This window comes from Diabrotica virgifera, chromosome 4, assembly GCF_917563875.1.
Source record: "Diabrotica virgifera virgifera chromosome 4, PGI_DIABVI_V3a".
NCBI classification, from domain to species: Eukaryota; Metazoa; Arthropoda; class Insecta; order Coleoptera; family Chrysomelidae; genus Diabrotica; species Diabrotica virgifera.
Window position 1 is genome coordinate 212,214,138 of NC_065446.1, and position 24,108 is coordinate 212,238,245.

Below are 24,108 nucleotides of genomic sequence, written 5' to 3' on the forward strand. Positions count from 1 at the left end.
TGGTATTAAAACTTACTTAAGGTAAAGTGGTCTAAGTCAGTTTTTTGGCTATAGCGTTAAGGAAAAACACGCTAAAAAAACGTTATATGCTTTAAAAAATAAAAGATTATTGTACAAAAGTAACTAAAAAATAATTGTTTAACTAAAGTCAGTCATTACAAAATTATTGCAAAAAATCAAAAACATCAATTATCTCAGAAACAGGTTTGTATGACTTAGACAACTTTGCATTTCAGCCGCCCATGTATCTTAATCCGACAAACTTATTAGTCAGTTGTTGCAATATTATAGCTAAATTTACATTGAAAACATTAACTACAAAACTTTTTTGCTAAAAGTTATTTTTTCGTCGCAGCTGAACTCATCGTAAAATTTTTTTATACGTTTTATCCGTTTATTTTTAAATTCCGGTGTAATACCCCACTATTCTGCTATTTTTGTTGATTTTGCTAAAGTTCCGGAAAACGAATTTCTTATTTCTAGAAGATTATCACGAGTTTTTTCAAAAAGTTGAAGGGTGCATGTTAACTCTGCTGTTTCATATTGCAAAAGTGTTTATGTTAGATTAATAAAGTTGAGTATTTTAGATTGAATAATAATGTTAACGACAAATTCAAAATTTATTCATATGCTCTATTAATGCATTAACTTATAATTTTTTATCGTTCTTTAGATAGAAATGAAATTTTCGTTAAATATTGCATTAATTGTGGGAAAGCTTGACACAAAGCCATAACAGCATCATGTCTGGATGACCACCGCGTTTCATATAATCTTTTAAGTGTTGGAAAACGCGATGGATGATGGATCCAAAGTCATAATAGTAGATAGTACATCCTATATTTTAATACTTGCGCTAAAAAAAAATCTTTTTAATTACATATATCCGAAAAAAAAAACAACTCATGTACACCAACAACGGCATCATTCAACACTAGGTTCAGATTATGGGATGCACAATGAACATAGAAAGCTGTTTTTCCAATGTTAGTTATACGCCTTTGTACGCCTGAATATACACCACTCATAACCCTTGCCCCATCATACCCCTTTCCTCTGCAGTTTTGTACCGACAGGTGCTTTAATTGTATAAATTTTAAATTTTCATTTACAAGACCTTCTGCACTTTGGTCTAACATGTGAATAAATCTCAAAAAACTTTCAACAACTTCTGCTTTAAAAGATAAATTATTTTCATCGCAAGTTACATAAGGGAAAATAAAATTAACTTGATCGTGTTTCGAAATATCTTGAGTGGTATCAAGAATTATTGAATAAAAACAATTTTTTAATTAAATGAATCAATTTGTTTTCAGTTTCTTGAGCCAGCAAATTGATAACTTCTTTTGTATTTGGGGGCTTAAATAATTTGTTTTTTTTTTAAGTTATTGTTTTTATCGATTAATTTAGCTAAAACAGGATAATTTTATCTAGTAAAAGAACCACCGACAAAAAATTATTTTTGGGATTCACTTTCATCTAAACTACCAACATGTCCGCGAAAGTACGAAACGCTAAATTGCACCCGAAAAGAGCAAGAGTTACGTCAATTACCCGCTTCATTATTTCCTTCCAAATTCCCTATTTTGATGCTTATTAGAAAAATATGTTTTGGTCCCCAATTTAAAGAAAGTAGAAGTATTAACACATTGAACGCCACATATTTACTCACGGCTTGTTTGGCCCAGGTGCTCAGTGAGTTAAATATTATTCACATTAACATTGAAATTCTGAACGTGGAGCCTGAAGGAACAAACAAAAAATTTTAATGGGCGGTTAATGTGTTAAGCTTGAAGGCTTTAAGGAGCCCCCGCCTTGGAGGCCCTGCAGACCTATCAGCTACGTCACTGATGTTAACAATGCCTTACATTTTACTAAATGACTAACACCTCCAATAGTTAATATTTTATTGTGTAACTTATTACATGAAGGTGAAATGTTTGGTGTACAGTGTTGAAACTAATAGGGATCACCTATGTATCTATTTCAATAAAACTCCGAGAAATTCCACCTGTTTAGTAAGTACGAACCGAACAAATTCCATTTTGATTGCCTAATTTAAGGGCTTGCATTTAGTCTTGAGAGCGTTGGAGGAAAGTCGTGTAAAGGGATTTAATTAAGCATCCAGAAAATAAGAATGATTTAAGTAATTAGCAAATTCAGTTTAAATGTTAAATCCTCTAATACCAATATACGAAATTATTACTAAATGTTTTTGTTTATGTATTTGGTAGTATGTGACATTGATTATCTGTGTAATTGGGACACGCACCGCAAAGAAAAGTTGTTGTTATGTTCACGGTTCCAATTTTGACAAAATTGGCAAAATTACTTACTATTTAGTAATTATTTTTTTGCCAATTTTACCAAATTGGCAAAATTGCTTACTAAAATCACTAGAAAGTTATGGCTGAGTTTAGTGAATCGACTATACCTCTGTTAGTATATTCGTCTTCATTCCATAGGTCATAACTGGTAGAATACAACTGTTGAATACCCTTTTCTTCAATCAATAATAACTAATCATGATTTCTGCTCTTAGCAATCGTACATTACCAGTTCGAAGACTCAAGAGACAGTGGCCAGAAGACTTGCATGAATGAGGTGAACCAACCGGAAGTTGTGTGTGTGTGTGTGTGTGCTTGTTTTTGGCTTGGATGCAAGTCCATTTGCCACAGATTTTTTTTATGTCATAATTATCAAGATAATCATGTACGATAATAAAATAAATTCATATTATAAACATTTATAAATATATATTATTACTTTCAACCGGAAGTTGATTTACTTAAAGGAACATTTTTACTTAATGCTCATTTGTACAGAGTAGATGGTAAATATACAAGTTTCAAATAAAATAAAGAAACAACAACAAATGAAAATACGGTAAGCGGCAAAATGAACAGTAGTGAAATGCGTATGCGTCAAACTTGTATGTGTCATGCGCCGAAAAATACTGAGTGGTTCCCGAACGTCATTGTAAGGCCCGGCGCAAATTGAACCTAAGCGAGACACAACCTGCACCGGCGGATTGAGTAGACCGTTCTGCACATCCTACTACTATCAGTTAATGCGTTCGCAGGTCTAGCTTGGGAAGGTTTGTCATCGGCATACAGTTTTCTTGGATCGTGAGACGCGTGACTCAATTCTCAGTTGTGTTTTTGTTTGCGAGATGGACGTTGGAAAGCTGATAGAACTCGTTCGAAAAGACGAGGTGTGGGAGAAGATAGAAAACGAACTGAATACGAATGATAAATACAATTTACTGTGATAAATAAAAACATTAGTACATATAATCAAAATCCAACACTTTGCTAACTTTACTAGGTACTCGTAGACAAAATAAACGGCGATACCAGTTATGCCTTTACAAGAACACATTATTAGAAAAAAGGTTACTTAAAACGAATAGGACTGGATCCCGCGTAACAAAAAAAAATTTGATTAATATCAAGCTGAAAATTTGTTAATAGCGTAATGGTATCTGGTCGGACAAACTTTAATGTATGGAAACACTGGAACAGGGGAAGTTTTAATTGTGGAACAGGTCAACTGTGGAACAAGATTTGGAACGTCAGACTACAAAAACCTCCCATGTATTTTATCGGACAGAACTTCCAATTGACCTCACCCTTTCATTAAACTCTCATGCAAAAATTAGACTGCTATTTATCACCTGTCATAATTCCTGTCATTTGACATGTTCTACGTATAGGACTTATTAAAATGCACAGTTGGTGATAAATACCAGTCTCATTTTTGCATAACAGTTTAATGAAAGGGTAACAAATCAATTGGATGTTCTGTGCAACAAAATACATGGGACGTTTTCGTAGTATGACATTCCAAATGTTTAACCTGTTCCACAATTAAAACTTCCTCTGTTCCAGTGTTCCCATACATCAAAGTTTGTCTCACGAGACACCGTTAAGCTAGTAGGTAACAAATTTTCAGCTTGCTATTAATCAACTTTTTTCTGGTACGCGAGATCCAGGCCTAGAAATATAATGACGCAAATGATGGCGTAATCTCCTTTATATAGGTATAAAAATTTTGTATTATTCATTTCTTAAATCTACACATTATCATTGAAAAATGATTCATTATTAAAAACCGTTAAGGATATCTGTGAATATCGCATTACCCTCAAATATTTGTCATCATAATATTAGGTATCTACATTTTTGTTTATGCTTAAAAACAAAATATGTAGACGAGATATAAATATAATAGGTAAGCAGTTTTGACTATAGAAAAATGCAATTATGCAAATAATGCGTTGTTGGTGTGGTAGTTGGTAGTAATTTATTACACAGTTAAAATCATAATTGGAGATATTACTAATATTTTAAATACATTGAAGATATAAAATTAAAAATTTAACGGAGGGATCATTAAACAATTCTGATATTATTTTAAATATATTGTGTGCAGAAATAAAATATTCAGTATACTATATATTTTTATGTGCCCTATTATGATCAAATTCGATGTTTTCGAAAGTCATGTCGCTACGAGTACTAGGGAGATGTTAGGTATTTAAAACGTTACAAGTACGGAAATACGGATTTAAAGTTGCCTACTCAATTCAGTACAATGATCAGATACATCAGTATTTTGTAATCAGTATTTGTACCCAGTACCACTGAGAACCGGTATCAAAAGTAACCGTTACACGTCCGCACTGATTTTGCCCGTCTCTATTTGTTACGGCGACAGACAACGGTCGGGTTGGCTTGTGTTCAATATGCGGTGCGCTAGAAAAATAACTGCACGGGCCACCCGTCCCGCCGGCGCAGGTTGTGTCTCGCTTAGGTTCAATTTGCGCCGGGCCTAACTCCCACATCTAACTTCACCTGATGCGTAAATATGGGGATTGCTTAAGGGGCATACCGATCCACCGTCTGACATTCCGAAATTGCGTACTGAAATTAAATTTTTTTTCGAGCCAGAGTGCATTTTTAACACCTGTTTTATCGGGACCGTCATCGTGAATAATGTTTGCAAGGCTATATCATGTATACTAAATACAAGAATAAAAAACCGCTAAACGCCGTAAAAATGAGTGGCGCATAAAATATTCCAGCTACAAAAGATCTGATATGAATGTTACGTGGCGCGAAAATGGATTTTCATTTGATGCAAAACAAAATTTTAGTTTTATTTTAAAATATTTTTCAATAATATTTGCTAAATTTGAAGTAAACGCGCCACAAAAGAGTACCTTTGATACAGTTTGAATTTTAAAACTCTTTTGTGGCGCGTTTACTTCAAATTTAGCAAATATTATGGAAAAATATTTTAAAATAAAACTAATAGTATAGTATAGTTGATCCAAAAGATGGCATAACCCAGACATCCAAAGTGAAAGTTATCCTTCAACAGCAAATTGTTGTATATGGTCCAAACAATGTCCAGAAAAAAGTCACACCATTTTGAGCGTCGGGTTTGGGGGGCAGAGGGGGGAGAAATCGGTAAATTCGTAGTTTTTTTTTTAAATTTTTCGCCAATATTTCTAAAACTATGCGGTTTAGCGTGAACAACCCTCTATACAAAATTGTTCTACATTAAATTTGAAATAAAAAAGGCCCTATGCATAATCTTCCTAAAATGAATGGTTCCAAAGTTACGGAGGTAGTAAAGTATAACTGGTCCAAAAAAGGCCTAACCCAAACATCCAATGTAAAAGTTTTCCTCCAACACGAAAATGTTCTATATGGTCCACATATTGTTCAGTAAAAAGTTACACCATTTTGAGCGTCCGGTTTGGGAGCGAGATGGGAGAGAAGCCGGGAAATTAGTAGTTTTTTTACGTTTTTCGTCAATATTTCTAAAACTGTGCTTTAGCGTAAACAATGTTATACACAAAAAATGTTCTACGTAAAATTTAAAGCAAAAAATGTTCTATACTTAATTGTTTTAAAATCAACGGTTCCAGAGTTACGGAGGGTGAAAAGTCGAGGTTTTCGATACTTTTTATATTTTTTGGGCAATATTTATGATATAACTATACCAAAAACCCAGACATCCAAAGTGAAAGTTATCGTCCAATACCAAATTGTTCTATATAGTCCACATAATGTTCAGAAAAAAGTCACACCATTTTGAGCGTCGGGTTTGGGGGGAGAGGGGGGAGAAATCGGTAAATATAAAAAGTATCGAAAACCTCCACTTTTCACCCTCCGTAACTCTGGAAGCGTTGATTTTATAACAATTATGTATAGAATCTTTTTTGTTTTAACTTTTATGTAGAACACTACTCTATAGAAAATTACTTACGCTAAAGCATAGTTTTAGAAATATTGACGAAAAACCTAAAAAACTAATAATTTACCGATTTCTCCCCCATCTCCCTCCCAAACCGGACGCTCAAAATGGTGTAACTTTTTACTGAACAATATGGTGGACCATATAGAACAATTTGGTGTTGAAGGAAAACTTTTACTTTGGATGTCTGGGTTAGGCCTTTTTTTGGACCAATTATACTATACTACCTCCGTAACTTTGAAACCGTTCATTTTAGAAGGGTTATGCATAGGGCCTTTTTTATTTCAAATTTAATGTAGAACAATTTTGTGTAGAGGGTTGTTCATGCTAAATCGGTTAGTTTTAGAAATATTTACGAAAAACCTAAAAAACTACGAATCTGCAGATTTCTTCCCCCTCTCCTCCCCAAACCCGACGCTCAAAATGGTGTGACTTTTTTCTGAACACTATGTGGACCATATAGAACAATTTGGTGTTGAAAGATAACTTTCACTTTGGATGTCTGGGTTTGGGTCTAACTATACCATAGTATAAAATTTTGTTTTGCATCAAATGAAAATCCATTTTCGCGCCACGTAACATTCATATCAGATCTTTTGTAGCTGTAATATTTTATGCGCCACTCATTTTTACGGCGTTTAGCGGTTTTTTATTCTTGTATAGTGAGTTTTTCAAAGGTATTTATAAATTAAATGTATGAAGTTGAATGCAATGTTCCTCTATTACACGTCAAGCTTTATAAATTGTCACCTTTGTTGCGTTATCTCCCAAATGATCTAGTGTCCATCGAATGTACACTAGATTTTTTTCTATTCGAAATAGATTGAAAAAAAATATATTGGGATGGCCGGTAAATGAAGTCGGATTGCCCGTTGCCAGATCAAATTTAGCGTCGTAACCACTAGAACTACATAAACCATTTGGGGAATAATCGTTAATTGGATTATAATTTTGTATCTTAATAACTTCTAAACGGCTTAACCGCTTTTGATCAGTAAATATGAGTTTAAAACTTATTAACCAGTAGTATCTGATGGATCTAAGTTCAAGTATGATAACTGAAGCTATTACAGGAATTATTGAGCTTTCGAAACCGTTTTTCCCACAGGAAATAGATTTTATCATATTTATGAAGCCTATAACCTAAAAATTCGAATTTTGCCGGATATAAGGTATACATCGTTAGATTCGTCTTGAGTCCTTCTACAAACGCTAATATTGGCGCAATTCGTACGTTGAAATGTTGAGTAATTGTCGAAAAACCAAAATTTTCAAAGTTAAAGTTTTTCAGTTTTTCGGCTATACTGAGCCGTGTATATGTCTGATCCTGACGGCTTGGACACCATTTGAAAGCTTAAGTCAACACTATTGATTTGATGTATTTGTGGTTCTCCTGCCTCTTCGTGATCCGAATATATATACCCCCAAAAAATATGCCGTTTTGTACCTACCAAGTCCTATAGCTGGCTTATGGGTGGTCAAAAGTAACAAACTACACCGGTTCTAAATCGGCCCTGACCCCCTCTTTAAACACAGAGAAAAATATCAAATCGGTTTAACTTTCAAACACACATACAGACATATCCACAAACATTTTCCCTTTTTTAAATAAAAATTGAGTCACATTTCTAAGCTCTGTAACTTTTGAATGGTATTACCGATTTTCAATATTAGACATGCGTTGGAAAGGTAATGATAAGTTCTATTAAAAGCCGCAAAGGTTGGACAAATTTTTAAACTTTTTGGGAGTTTTGGTGACGAGAACGAAAAAGAGGCCTTAAATAGGAAGGGCCGTAAAATCTACACCCTTGGACCAAAATCTATGGTTGACATATAAATGGGTGAGTCTTTTCTGAACTTTAAGATGGGAGTTGGCCCAATTTTCAATTCAGTCACATTTAGAAAATCGAAAATTTTGTGTATATACAGTGTCGCGTGTAGGGTGGTGTGGGTGTGCGCCACTGGCGAGAACTGCCGTACTCTGGTAATGTTCAAAATTAGACAAGCGTTGGAAAGGTAATGATCAGTACTGTTAGAAGCCGCTAAAGTCGGACTTAAATTTTCGAAGTTTTTGGGAGTTTTGGGGACCAGAACGAAAAACAGACCCTAAATAGGAAGGGCCGTAAAATCGACACCCTTAGACCAAAATGGATGGTTGACATATGAATGGGTGAGTCTTTTTCTGAACTTGAAGATGGGAGTTGGCATAATTTTCAATTCAGTCAGATTTAGAAAATTGAAAATTTCGTATATATAATAGTGTCGCGTGTAGGGGGTGTATTTCTGCGCCACTGGCGGGAACTGCCGTTATCTGGTAATCTTTCCGATATAAAACTAACAGCTTTGATAACTAATAAATCGAAAACTATTAATTTTATCAAAAAAATGTATAATGAACATTTTTTGCTTATAATTAATATTTTTACCAGCATTTGCGGTCAAAATATAAAAAAAAAATTTCCACCCTCGAAATGAGGTGGAAACCACCCCATGGTAAAAGCGTCTTTCGGCATCATATAAATTTTGATCCTTGGATTATCCACTACTTATTGTCAAATTTTTAAGCAAATCGATCCATTCTGTAAAAATTGCTAAGTGAAAAATTTCAGTTCCTGGACTAATTATACTTTTGGAGCTCTATAACTTCTGAACGACTTACCTGATGTTGATCACTAAACATGAATTTGAAACGTATTGACAAGTAGTATCTGATACATCCAAGATCGAGTATGATAATTAAACGTATTACAGGAATTATTGAGCTTGAAAAACCGTTTTAAGAAATAGATTTGATCATACTTATGAAGCCTATAACTTAAAAATTCGAATTTTCCCAGATATACACCGTTAGACGCGTCCTGAGTTCTTCTACAAACGCTCAGTTATTGGCGAAATTCGTAGGTTGAAATTTTGAATAATTGTCGAAAAACCAAAATTTTCAAAGTTAAATTTTTCAGTTTTTTGGCTATGGTGTGCACTGCGCATGTCTCAGCTTAATAGCTTAGGCACCATTTGAAAGCTTATCTCAACCCTATTGAGTTGGTGTATTTGCGGTTTTCCTGTCTTTCCTTGAACCTAAGATATATACGCCCAAAAATATGCTATTTTGTATTTACCTAGTCCTCTAGCTAACTTACGGGTAGTCAGAAGTCAAAAATTAGACTGGTTCTGAATCGGCCCTCACACCCTCTTGAAACAAAGAAAAAAAATTCAGATCGGTTTAACTTTTCCACACACATACATACAAACATACATACATATCCACAAACATTTTCCATTTTTTAAATAAAAATTGAGTCATATTTCTGAGCTCGATAACTTTTGAATGGTATAACCGATTTTTTAAATTAAACATGCGTTGGATCTATGCTATCAGAAGCTGTAAAGGTCGGGCTTAAATTTTTGAAATTTTTGGGAGTTTTGGGGACGAGAACGAAAAACAGGCTTTAAATGGGAAGGGCCGTAAAATCCACACCCTTGGACCAAAATGGAGAAGTAACATATGGATGGACGAGTCTTTTCCTAAACTTTAAGATGCGATTTGGCCCAATTTTCAATTCAGTCAGGTTTAGGAAATCGAAAATTTCGTTTATATATAATGTCGCTTGTAGGGGTGTTGTGCGCCACTGGTGAGAACTGCCGTTCTCTGTGGATATAAATAATCATAAACATTTCAGTATTGTGAAGTTTGTATTCAATCTTTATGTAGGTTTTTGTAAAATATCGGTTGCTTTAAACAAGGGCCATAAACTTTCATTTACAACGCTAGCTATAAAACAGAAGGAAATATTTCGTTGTATTTTTATTTCCATACTCACCGTCTGTGTTTTTGTCCATGGTGCATTTACATATTTTGTTTTTCGGATCGAAGCGAGCCCTGCCACCTGATCCTGAGCAAATAGTGTCGCATTGCCAATCGAGATCGTACGATTTATTAGAATTTTTGTCCATTACGAAAGTTTGTGAGAAGTCTAAAAAAGAAAAACCAAATTAGATAACAGCAGCTGTAAAACGGACAAAAGTTTAATGAATTATTGTTCCACTGAGAATTTTTTTACATTCTGTATTAAATGCGATGTGATTTTTTTTTCTGTTAAACTCATATTTTGTCGTATCAGTAATATATAGGGTGTTTCATTGGGAAAAGGAAATATTACATAGTGAATATCCCGGGAGCAGTCGCGCCGTGAGAAAAAATCTCACATTTAATCATTTTCCGTGATATAGCCCAGTAAATGAACGGGAAATTCGGCGATACCGTGTAATTTTCAGGGGCAACTCCGAATTGCATGAAAATTTGGATTTAGGTTCTACTTACCCTCCACTTCAGAGTTGAAATTGTGCCGCTGGTTGCTTTTACTTGGGGAGTGACAGTCACCCCTTCTCGGGGGTGAAAAAACATACGTTCAAGATAAGACCGAAAATAGATAAATTGACTGATTTTAAGCAACTTTTGTTTTATAGAGTTTTTTACTTAAGTCAATACTTTTCGAGTTATTTGCCATTGAAAATGTTGATTTTTCGACAAAAAAAACTACGTTTTCAGACGGTTTTTCGCAAATAACTCAAAAAGTAAATATTTTATCGAAAAAAATATCCTTAGCAATAGCGTAGCTTATAAAAAACCCAAAAAAAATGGTGTATCAGTAAAGTCTATCAATCAAATTTAATAAAAACAAAGTTGTAGCTCATGAAAATACGTTCCTATTCGTCTAATTTCAAATCGAATATTTCAAGGTGAAATCACCGAAAAATTAAGCACTTTTCGGGAAAAACCCATTTAAACTTTTTTAAAGTGTTTATAAAAAGCTTTGTTTTAATTATTAACAAAAGTTTTAACATTAAAAATAAGCGAGTTACGCTCAAAATAAAGTTGCCCCTCTTTTTTTTTTGTAAAAAATCATGAAAATCTCGCCGTGTTTAGCTCCCCAAATGAAATTAGTCGCTACCGCTTTACAAACAATTTAATTACCTATGTATTTTTTATATGATCTGTCAGTCTCATCGGTTTAAAGTGTTTATTTTTGAAAGGGTTATAATTGAGAAAGCTTGAATGGGTCACTAATCACGAGTGTATGCAAATTTTGAATAGCCATATCTTGACCAATTTTTGTCTTACGGAGAAACAAAATGAAACTAGCATATTTATAACAGCAAAACCTACATTTTTTTACTCTTTAAGATTTTCTTATCACTAACACTTTTTAAGTTATTTTGAAAAAATCAAACTTTTCAAAAATTTTTAGAAATTTTTTTTTTAATATAAAACCAAATGTTTTCAAAAATAAACACTTCAAACCAATCAAACTTACAGATCATAGAAACAATACACATAGAATTAACATAGATGGTAAAGCCGAACGATTAATTTCATTTAGGGTGCTAAATAGAGGGAGGTTTTCACGATTTTTTTTTACCAAAAAAAGGGGCCAACTCTATTTTTCAGTGTAACTCGTTTATTTTGATGCTGTACACTTTTGTAAAAAACAAGTAATAAGTTTTTTTTCGATACTTTAAAAATGTTGATTAAGGTATTCCCGAAAAACGCTTCTTTCTTCGGTGATTTCGCGTTGAATTATTCGATTTGGAATTAGACGAATATGAACGTATTTTTCATGAGCTACAACTTTGCTTCTACTCAATTTGTGCACTTTACTGGTACACCATTTTTTCGTTTTTTTATAGGCTACACTTTTGCTCAAAATATTTTTTTCGATAAAATATTTACTTTTTGAGTTATTTGGGAAAAACGATTTGAAAACGTAGTTTTTTGTAGAAAAATCAACATTTTAAATCGCGAATAACCCGAAAAGTATTGACTTACGTAAAAAACTTTATAGAACAAAAGGTGCTTAAAATAAATCAATTTATCCATTTCCGGCCTTATTTTAAACACGCGTTTTTCACCCCTCGAGAAGGGGTAAATGTCACCCCCGAAGTAAAAGCAACCAACGGCACAAATTCAACTTTGAAGTGGAGGGTAAGTAGAACCTAAATCCAAATTTTCATGCAATTCGGAGTTGCCCCTGGAAATTACACTCCAAAACAGTCATTTATTGGGCTAATAACTTAATAAAAAATTTTGCAACATTGCTTTCCACTCGTAAGTGCCTCAAGGAGGATCGTAGTAATATGTGGAATTTTTTTTTTATTTTTTTATTTTTTTTTAATTTATGGCTTTGGTGAGTACCAATTAGCTTTAAAATTGTTAGAAATAAATAGTTTTAATTTAACAAGTAAATAAAAATATTATAAAATAGAAATTAGTTTTAAATTCTTATTTAAATTTGTATTGTGAGATTTTTTCTCTACGCGCGACTACTTACGTGATAGAAATGAGCGCGAATGCTCCCGGCTTAAAAGATAGTGAGGTGAGTCTAGATATACCACATTTATTGGCTCTAACGTGTCTGCAAAAATTTAGACGATCGCATACAGAAAACCAACTGGGATATATAAAAGGCTTTGGCACTAATAGAGAGGCATTGTTTAGTATAATAAATACTCATCGAACGGTGTCAAATGCAACGTATTCAAATGGCTGGTTGATTTGAGAAAGCCTTCGACAAAATACAACACAAAAGACTTGCAAACATATTACGAATCACAGAAATAGATTGAACAATAGATCCAACAAAACACGAAGAAAAACCACACACTGGCTCATGGAAGAAATCAAAATCAAAATCAATGTCGGCATTAGACAAGGGAGAGGCTCAGTTCATGCCTATACTTAATAATGGATGAAGTTACAGGTAGTGTTAGCAAAATGAATCAAGGATACAAAATGGGTAACCGAACCATGAGAAAACATTGCTACGCAGATGATGCAATATTAATAGCCGAAAACGAAGATGACTTACAACGTCTACTACAAAAATTTAAAATAACCGCCGAAAAGTATAACCTGACACTATCGACAGAGAAAATCCAATCGATGGTAATATCCAAGAACCCAATTAGTTGTAAATTAGTAGTGTACGACCAAATAATCGAACAGGTAATGGATTGTAGATACTTGGTGTGGAAATATCTAGCGACAGGCATCTGCGACAAGAAACAAAACAGCAGGCAACGAAAGCAGAGAGAATATCTGGTTTACTGAGGGATATAATCTGGCGGAATTAATATATGAGCACCGAAAGCAAAGTCCGCATTTATAAGACATGTGTTAGACCCGTACTGACATACGCAGCTGAGACAAGGGCCGAGACAACAAACACCAAACAAATAATGAGAACAACAGAGATGAAAACCCTAAGATCCATAAGAGGTGTCACACTCAGAGATAGAATACGAAACGAAGACACATTGAGAGAGCTAGGCGATCAAGACGTAGTGAGGTGGACAATAGCACACGACGCATGTGGAGATACCACGTAGATCGGATGGACCCTAAACGTATGACGCAATGGGCGAAGACACAGAAGCCCAACACCAAGCGACCCATAGGAAGACCCAAAAAACGATGGTACGAGAGCTAGGGCTCCGGATCACAGAAGAGACTAACAGAATAAACAGGACATAGTCCTATTACAAGAAGAAGAAGAAGAAGGAGAAATAGATGATCAGGATGTGAAAATCATTACAAATTTATACAGATATAAGAAAGCCATAATTCGGGTAGACCAACAAAAATCTATAGAGATTCCAATAAGAAGAGGAGTACGACATGGATGTGTACTATCACCACAACTCTTTTAATATTTGCTCAGAAGAAATATTTAAAGAGTCATTAGAAGACATCAATGAAGGCATATCAGTTAACGGAAGACTAAGACGATACAATACGCCTTGCGGGCAGTAAATAAGGGTTCTTATTAATATGTAATGGCTCTGAACATAAAAAAAACAAAAATCATGATTGCTAGTAACAAAAATATTGAAGATGAAACAATCTGCGTTAAAGAAAAAGCTTTAGAGAAAGTACGTAGATACAATTATTTAGAATATAAGCTAAATGAACAATGGGAATGCAGCCTCGAAATAAAACGACGCGTTGAGTTGGCCAGAAGCGCTTTCAAGACGATGAAAACAATGTTATGCAATGGAAAACTAGGAATAGAAATTAGAACTAGAGTATTGAGATGCTACGTATGCTCTGTTATTTTATAAGGAGTTGAAGCCTGGACAATTACAGACGCAACTAAAAAAGACGTGCCAGCTTTGATATGTGGTGTTACTGAAGAATGTGGAAAATATCACGGACACAATACGTAACAAACACGGATATATTAAAAAAAAAATAAAAAAAGGGAAAGAAATACTCAACACTATGAAGGAAAGAAAAATAAGGTCGTTTGGTCACATACTTAGAAATGAAAAATATGAGTTGATGCGATTAGTTATACAAGGGAAAGTTGAAGAAAAAGAGGACGGAGGAGACGACGTACATCCTGGTTTAAAAATGTAAAGTAGTAGAATGGAAAAACAGCAAGAGGACTCTTCAGAATCACTGCAGATAGAGTAAAATGGGCCATGATGAACGCCAATGCCCTTAAATGTTGAGGCACATGAAGAAGAGAAATTGGCTCTAATGGTTTTTATAACCGAGGTACAGGGTATTTTATCGATTTTGCTCATTGCTTTCTAAATTCCTAACTTTAGAACCACCCTATATATTGTTTTGATATGTGGTACACATGTAACATTCACAGAAACCAAACGACCCACTTACTAATCACAAGAAAATTCTAGGACCTGATGGACAAAGAAATGTGATGGTGAGAAAAAAAGTAAAATTGTGACCTTAAAGGAATATCCTGTGCACTGAAATTTCCAAAACACATTTACATATTATCACAAGAATACAGATTCGGACTTAGGAATAAATTAGATTAAAATTTGATTAAAATTAAATTACACTATTAATTACTTAATAAATTGATTTAGTACTAATGTTCTATTAAAATGGTAAAAATGAGTGGAGGTGATAAAGACGCAGAAAGCGAAATAGATAATAAACTGCAATGCAAAACGAAGAGGATAGGATGAATATTTTTTAAGAAGTAAAATGACAAAGTAAACACCTTCTAAAAGCAACACGCAAAGATAGGAAGAGAAAGAAGTTGAGTGAATGAAGAGGAATGAAATACAACAAATAAGAAAGGAATTAATAACGACTAGTGAACAACTAAAATAGTTAAAGGAGAAGACAGTAAATTAAAAAATGAAGTGAAACAATGATAAGACAAAGTGGAACAGCAAGCAAAAAGAAAATTAAGGAACACAAGAATAATAGTTAAAACATTATATGTCATAAAAACAGAAATTTTCACGGATGAAGTTGAGATATTTAATAACATAAGTAAGTTTTAATAGCATTAAACTCGTATCTACATAAATAATGATCTGACATCAAAAGAGAAGGAAATACAGAAAGAAATAGATAAAATAAGAAAGCAGAAAAAAAGTAACGAAAGACTGACAAAAATAGGCTACAATAAGTTGATTCTGATTGGAAAGGACTGACAATGGAATGAAGAAAAACCAGAGATAAGAGATGATAAGAGAACATACCAGAGTAAAATTGCCAAAAAACTAGTAGAAGAAAACTGAGTAGGTATGATACGGAAACGGCAAGGAAAATGAGTATGAGTATGGAAAACGGAAAAATAGCACACTCTATGGAATCTAAGAAGGGAAGAAATATATAAGAGATAGCCTTGCTTCGTAAAAAATGAAATAATTGGAAAATTAAATAACAAAAATAAGAAAGAACACCAATCATGACCCTCCACGGAGAGAACTTGGGGGTAATTTAAAATTTTAAATAGAAACGTTGCTATATTTCACGAAATGAACATCAGATCAAAAAACTGAAAAATACGTGTTCAATATTTTTTAAAAATCTATGAAAAGACCTCAGAAACGACCACCCACGGAGGTGGGGTGGGGTTTTGAGAGTATCATCCCTCTTCTACCTAAAATATTCAATGCATGTCTCAAAAACAGCCACTTCCCTACTCCTTGGAAAGTGGCCAATACCATCATGCTTTTGAAAAAAGGCAAACCCCCAACCGACGTGGAATCCTATAGACCAGTCTCTTTAATCAACACTCTGGGTAAAGTCCTTGAGCTAATCCTAAAAGAGAGGCTCAATGACTTTCTCGAAAACCACAATATCATACCAAATTTCCAATACGGATTCCAGTCAGGTAGATCTACTAAACATGCATTAATAGATTTCACTACTAAAGTTACTCAAACCATCAACGATGGTTCATTCGCCATAGCCACATTCCTGGATGTGCAGAAGGCTTTCGATCAGGTCTGGCATGACGGGCTTGTTCGGAAACTTCTGGACATCGGGCTACCACTACAATTTACCAAAATTGTACACTCATACCTCCACAACCGAACTGTCAGAGTGAAAGTAAGCGATCAAAAGTCCACCCCCTTCACTCCACAAGCTGGAGTTCCCCAGGGTTCAGTCCTAGCACCGCTGTTGTACATCATCTACAACAGCGATATCACCAACCAAAATATCCCAGGTACTCGGCTGTTTCTCTATGCGGACGACACGGCAATGCTCACAACAACCTCTCGATACAACCCAAGACTCCTCCACAGAAGAGCCCAGGCTCTGTTGGACGGGGTTGGCGAATGGTGTTGTAAGTGGAGAGTCACGCTGAACGCGACCAAAACAACAACAATTGTGTTTCGCGCCCCTTCTGTGTCAAAAAGAATCATAATTAATGAAGACGACCAATATCCACTTAGTCTGTTGGGAGAAAGGCTTGTTGTTAGCCCGACTGCGAACTATTTGGGAGTACTCTTCACCAGAACTCTTAACTGGGACGCAGATCTAAAGGCAACTTTAGATAGGGTAAGGAACAGGGCCAGACTTCTCAACCCTCTCTCTGGAAAAATTGGCAAGACACACAAGACGACTCTCATTCACACTTACAAGACCTTTATTCGACCCGTCATGGAGTACAAATCATGCCTCTACTCTCTTTGCGCTAGAGCAAAACAAGAGAGGTTGCTGAGGGCAGAACGTAGAATCTTGCGTAGATGCAATTATGAGCACTGGCGATACCCCTCAAACGAAATCCATAACATCTCAAACATCCCCAAAATCACCGAGAGAATAAACTCTCTGAACAGGGACTTCACAATCAAAGTAATCAACGGCCCCCCCTCCGACACACAAGAATCTCTCAAATGTTCCTGTTCATCTTCCGGCCACGTACTCTGCCGAACGCCCAAACACAAAACGTGCATTGACGAACTCCCGGCAGGGTACGAAAACATCCTCGAGGCTACTCCGTTAGCCTTCCGTACCCACCTATAACATATCCTCTTCCCTACCCAGAACAGGGAGAAGTTGTTTTTTTGCGGTTTCCCAACTTCATTGCACAATTATACCTGTTCGTCCCAAGAAAATAGCCGCAACTATTTTCTCCACTCGAACGCTCACTGTCCACGCTTCGCTCAAAAGCCACCTCCTGACCGCCCACGAGGGACGCAGGTTCGCCTGTCGTTGTACAATGATTTCTAGGGAGACTGGTCGAGAGCAAAGCACGGACAGTACACGTAAATGTCTATGGAACCAACAACAATCCATCAAAACTTTCTTCTCTGTTGACTTTTGGCCTTCTGGACACCACCGTCCGGCATAACCAAGGAAAAACACCAGGACACGACACTTGCCCCAGTGTGTTTTTCGGACTGTTTGCTTTTACTGCCACACAATACATTCACTACAAACCCTGAAGAGGACAAAATCCTAAACGGGAACGCATTTCTTCTTAGCAATTATCTAGACAAGCAAATCAAACAATGTGGCTGGCTGGGGTAGGGGTTGCTTCAAAATCCTTTCTTACGTAACAATAAGTAACTTTTATTTGAGATTTTTTTTCAATTTATGTATAGATGGCGGAAAAATTGGAAAAAACGATTGTTTGAAATGGAAAATTATATTCTAAAATGTAAAGTTCCCCTAAAATGGAAAACTTAACCTTTTTGGTTTTAGTATCTAATCTTCACTACCCACTAGGTTCCCATAACGCTCGAGTAACTGCAAATACTTTCCTCCCCCACTATAAAGGAGTTGCAAAAATTATTATCTAGGAAAAGATTAAAGAAATATGAAAAAGTTATTGTAGAATATCAGCGAGGATTTAGACCTGGAAGAACAACTACTAGTCTAAGAGCTAGAGCCGAAAAATCATCGTCATAAATAATATGGAGTTTTGCATGTAAAATGTATCTATTGTATATTGGTAATTATGACCCCTTTCAGGCTGACACCTCAGTGGATACAGGAAGTAGCAATAAGGGATGAAAGGGGAAAGTTAGTGTAGTCTTTAAAGGTTTTCACCTCCTATTTTGGTAAACCTCCATCGATTTGGCATGAAAATTGGTGACTAGTTAGAGCATACCCCAAGAAATAAAAATGATTTGGTGTCAACTTGCAATTTTACCCTGGGGATGCATAACACCCCTTCTCGGAGGTGAAAACTATTTCATTAAAAATAACCGCACAAATCGATAGAGGGACAAATTATAAGTAAAATTTTTTATATCATGTTATTAAAATAAATCAATACTTTTTGAGTTATTAAAGATCAAAGACTTGTCTGTTTAAGAGCACATGTGTGAAGTTACGGATGATAAAAGAACATATTAATTAATTGTATGTTACCAAAATATTATTTTTATATTATTTCGATATTATAAATTTGGCAAAAGTGTATTCGAATAATATGTGAAATGTATCCATTATTGGACTCCCCCAGTTTCTGGACATATTCAGTTTATATTGATAGAAAAAATTCAATTAAATATCGAAATAATATAAAAATAACATTTTACTAACATACAATTAATAAATATGTTCTTTTGTATCATCCGTAACTTCACGCATATGCTCTTAAATAGACAAATCTTTGATCTTTAATAATTCAAAAAGTCTTGATTTATTTTAATAACTTGGTATAACAAATTTTACTTAAAATTTGACTCTCTATCGATTTGTGAAGTTATTTTTAATAAAATTGTTTTCACCCATGGGAAGGGGTGGTATTCACCACCAGGGTAAAAGTGCAAGTTGGCACCAAATCAGTTTTATTTCTTGAGGTATGCTCTAATTAGTCACCAATTTCCATGCAAATCGATGGAGGTTTTACAAAATAGGAGGTGAAAACTAATGACTGCACTAACTTTCCCCTCTCATCCCTTGTTGCTAATTCCTGTATCAACTGAGGTGTCAGCCTGAAAGGGGTCATAATTGTCAATATACAATGGACACATTTCACAGGAAAAACTCCATATTACTTATGACGATAATTTTTCGGCTCTAGCTCTCCGTCTACACTGATCAAATTCGTAAATTAAAATTATTTCAAAATAATAGCTACAAGCAAAATTTAAGATTACATTTATATATTGTTTATCAGTTTTTTGTACACGTGTACAACTCCATAAACCAAGCGATGCTAGGACACGAGAAATTAATAGGGTACCAATGTATGAAAGCTTTTCAATGCAGTTCACAGTGAATAAAAATTTAAAAGAAAAGTATCCGCTATCAACGAATTTATTTCATAGTATAAGAATAGATCAAAAGACGATCAAATATGAGTATAAGCAATTATTATTTTCAATAGCAAGGAACAGTGCATAGCGTACGCGGATGACGTGGTAATACTAGACAGAACGAAAAAACATGTAGAAAAAAAATTTTTTAAGAAATGTGGAGAAGAAGCTAAAATATACGAACTAACAATAAAGCAAACCAAAACGCAATATCTGGAAATAAAAAGAGGCACAAATAAGAGTAAATTTATCAAACTGAAAGGAGCAGAGGCCGTCTACAGTTTTAAAGTTTTTAATGAGGAAACAAAACGAACACGGAAAAATAGGGAAAAGAAATAGACAAAAGGGCAATGAAGCAGAGCAGAACGATAGGGTCTTTAAATTCAATACAGCAAACAAGAAATGTGTCAAGGATAATTAAACTGTGAGTCTACGAGACAGTAATTAGACTCATGGTGATGTGTGCCAGTGACAGGTATGAAACGTGGATTATGAACCAACAGAAAGAAAAGATATCGGAATAGTATTACGGCAGTCAAAACACAACCTAGAGCAGATATATCATCTAATCATAATCTCTTAGTAGCTCATATAAAAATTAAAATCAAAAGAATAAAGAAAACAGCAAAAGAAGAAAGAACTGATATATGTAAGTGCACTAAGAAATCCAGAAATCCAGAAATCAGAGAAAATATCAAAGAAAAAATTAACGAACGTCTAAGCACTGTACAGATTGTAGGGAAATATAATGAAGAAAATATCAACAAAAACTGGGAAAAAATAAAGGCTCACTTAACAGAACCTTCAAAAGTATCTACGCAAACCCAAAGAAAAGTAAAAAGATTGGATGACAGACGAAATTATTACTAAACTTAATGAACAAAAGAAGAGTATATGAGGACAAAAATAAATCGTTATACCAGCAAACACAAAACGAAACACGGCGAAAAATTCGCATAGCAAAAGAAAATTGGTTAAAAGAAAAATATGATGAAACAGAAACGCTACAACATAAACATGACAGCTTTAATGTACACAGGAAAATAAATGAATTAACTAGAAATCCAGAATACAAACAAAATATAGTAGTTGATGAAAAGGGAAACAGGGAAAAGGGTTTAACGACAACCGAGACAAAATAGATAACAAATATTTCGTTGAAGAGACTCGACCAGAAATAACAGAAAGTGAAGTAAAACACATCATTAAAGAAATGAAATCTGGGAAACTGTAAGACCGGACGAAATACCGACAGAAATATGGCAACTTATAGCCGACTGCAATATACATGTAATTGTCGAATTATTTAATATCATATATTATACAGAACAGGTATATTACCTAAAGAATGGCTTCTATCGACATTCGTGACTATACCGAAAAAGAGAAACGCCAGACAATGTTGCGAACACCGTACCATCGCATCAGTCTAATGTGCCACATACTCAAAGTATTTCTAAAGATTATTCATCGTAGAATATACAAAACGTTAGAACAAGACATTGGACAAACTCAGTTCGGATTTAGAAATGCTCAAGGAACCAGAAAAGCATTATTTTCAGAAAATGTGCTAATACAGAGATGTTTAGATGTAAACCAGGACATCTATGTCTGCTTCCTAGATTATAACAAGGCATTCGATACGGTGAAATATAATCCGTTAATAAAACTAATGAGAACAAAAACATCGACACACGGGATATAAGAATAATAAATAATCTGTATTATGAACAAGAAGCTGTCATAAGAATAAATAATTTAAACACCAATAAAATAAAAATCAAAAGAAGCGTTAGACAGGGCAGTGTCTTGTCGCCATCACTGTTTAATGCATACTCAGAAGAAATATTCAAAAAAACATTAGAAGATGAAGTAGCAGGCATAAAAATAAATGGCCTACCCATATGTGAAATTAGATACGCCGATGACACAATACTAACAGCAGAAACTATTACAGATCTACAAAAAATTTTAGATAAGGTTGTTGCAACGAGTGAAGAATATGGTGTGTCACTAAACATAAAGAAAACAAAATTCATGGTTATATCAAAGAAAAATATTAAAACCATCAATCTACACGTAAATATTAAGACGATAAAACGAGTTCAGAATTATAATTATTTAGGGACATACACTAGTGAAACAAACGATTATACCAAAGAAATACGAATTAGAATAGAAAAGGCTAGAAGTGCATTCACTAATATGAAACAAATATTATGTGGTAGAGACCTCAGCCTAAATCTTAGAAACCGAGTATTTAAATGTTATGCATTTTCTCTTCTTTTTTATGGTGTGGAGAAGTGGACTCTTAATAAACAATGCCTTAATAGATTATAAGCATTTGAGATGTGGACGTATCGAAGAATGCTGAAAATCTCCTGGACAGACAGAATAACCAATGAGGAAGTAGTAAGGAGAATACAGTAGAGTAGGGAGATACTGGATTCCATCAAAATAAGGAAACTTCAACACTTGGGTCATATAACACGTGGTGACAGATATGAACTCCATGATGCAGGGAAAGATTTAAGGAAGGCCCAGCATAGGTAGGAGAAAAATGTCCTGGCTGAGAAATCTCAGAGTATGGTTTGGATGCAGCTCAACTGAACTCTTTCGGGCTGTAGTGTCAAAAGTGAGAATAGCAATGATGATTGCCAACCTTCGTCGCAGAGATGGCACGTAAAGAAGAAAAAGAAAGAAAAGAAAGTAGATATTTGGGAATGAAAGGTGATCAAAAAAATCTTCAGAGCAATATAGACATCTTAGAATATTTGGAAAAGACGAACGAATCAAGAAGTAGGTAAAGAGGTTGTATGGAATATCAATATTTACGGCAAAAACACGAGCCCATAGAACTAGATGGCTTTATCACATTACAGAAATGCCAGAAAACTGAATTAATAAAATATAGCTGAAAGACGTGGAGTCTGGATTGAAGGTATTCACATATTGAAGAGAAAATACGGGAAAATGAACAGGACGTCCAAAGAAAAAATGGTTGACAGCAGTAAGGCAAGACGTGTCAGACATATGTGTGAGAGATTGCACATGAAAAGTAAGGGGTCGAAAAATGGAGGGAAATAACCAAGTTTTTAGAAGCCAGGGGACTATAAGGCTTAAAACTCTGTTGTATATACCATGTTGATTGTCAATTCAATAAGTATTATTGTCCAATAAAAAAACCAGTAAAATATTTTTTTATTTATTTGAGAAGACCAAGCGACTAGCAAAGAAAATCATCAAAGACAAAATTTCTTGATAAACGAACAAAATTAGCATTCGCTACATGTCGATATATCCTGATCCTGGTTGGAGAATAAAGAGGTGGAATTTATATAGCCTGAAGGAGGGATTGACCTAAATATCAATTCTAAGTAATACCACAATACATACACATAATCGGGTTTACTAAATATAATATAGAAATTATACATACCACATAGTTGAATAAATATAGGAATATACAAGCATATAATATTGAATAACATCACTAAGGTAATTAAACGCGATTACAGAAATATTAAACCTGTCACCAACAGTAAATAATTATAAACTTGGACACATAAGTAAACTGTTTGTACACATGTCCGATATTGCGATAAAACAAAAACAAACTTACTTGACGATTGACTCCGATCCAAATGCTGACCTGTTCAAACATTGCAAACACAACAAATTGTGTTGATGTTACTAAATTATATTGCATAATATCTCGAGTGGGTGAATTATATTTCGGAATTAAAACGATCATACACTAAGAAACATTATTGCAAATCATTACACTGATAGATGCAAAGGTTCATATATCTTTGTATAGGAGTCACTTTTTGCTTCTAATTGGTTAAACAGTATTCCATGTTGTCTTTTTCTTCTTCATCGTGATTGTTTGCTTAAAGTAAGTATCATGATATAATGGATACTTAATACTCCTGTTCCCTTCTTTTTTTGCCTGAAAAGGTTCTGAATCTGATTTTTCTTGTGAAATGTCTAAGTTAATAGCTATTTGTATAACAAGGGAGCAAAGAGCTTTTTCTCCTGAGAATGAAGTTTACTTGAATGAAGTAATCATTCAAGGAAAGGCACTTTACTCCCATGTTATAAATATGATTTCATTTTTGTTGATTTCATTTTTATGTAATTGATTTATGTAACCAAATAACCAAATTTATTAGAGAACTAAAACTAACAAGTAGGTACAGTTTAACTGTCAACTTTCAAATAAAAGTTAAATTATTAATGTAAACATTGTATACAAATAAGCATTTAGTCAGATTTTCCGTTTTTTATCATTCTTCA

At 34.4% G+C, this 24,108-nt stretch overlaps 1 protein-coding gene across 2 annotated transcripts in view; it reads right to left on the reverse strand.

The window, feature by feature from the left end:
• Positions 1–23,478, reverse strand: part of LOC114346803 (uncharacterized) — a 138,388-nt gene extending 114,910 nt beyond the window's left edge. Inside the window, exons 1-2 of one of the 2 annotated variants that reach the window (XM_050649867.1) lie at positions 23,432–23,478; positions 10,086–10,238 (exon numbers count right to left, since the gene is read on the reverse strand). In XM_050649867.1, coding sequence (XP_050505824.1) covers positions 10,086–10,218 — 133 coding nt within the window. In that variant the 5' untranslated portion in view covers positions 10,219–10,238; positions 23,432–23,478. Of the gene's footprint in view, positions 1–10,085; positions 10,239–23,248 lie in introns of both variants that reach the window. The other variant, XM_028297542.2, reaches the window with a different exon arrangement.
• Between the last annotated feature and the right edge of the window lie 630 nt (positions 23,479–24,108).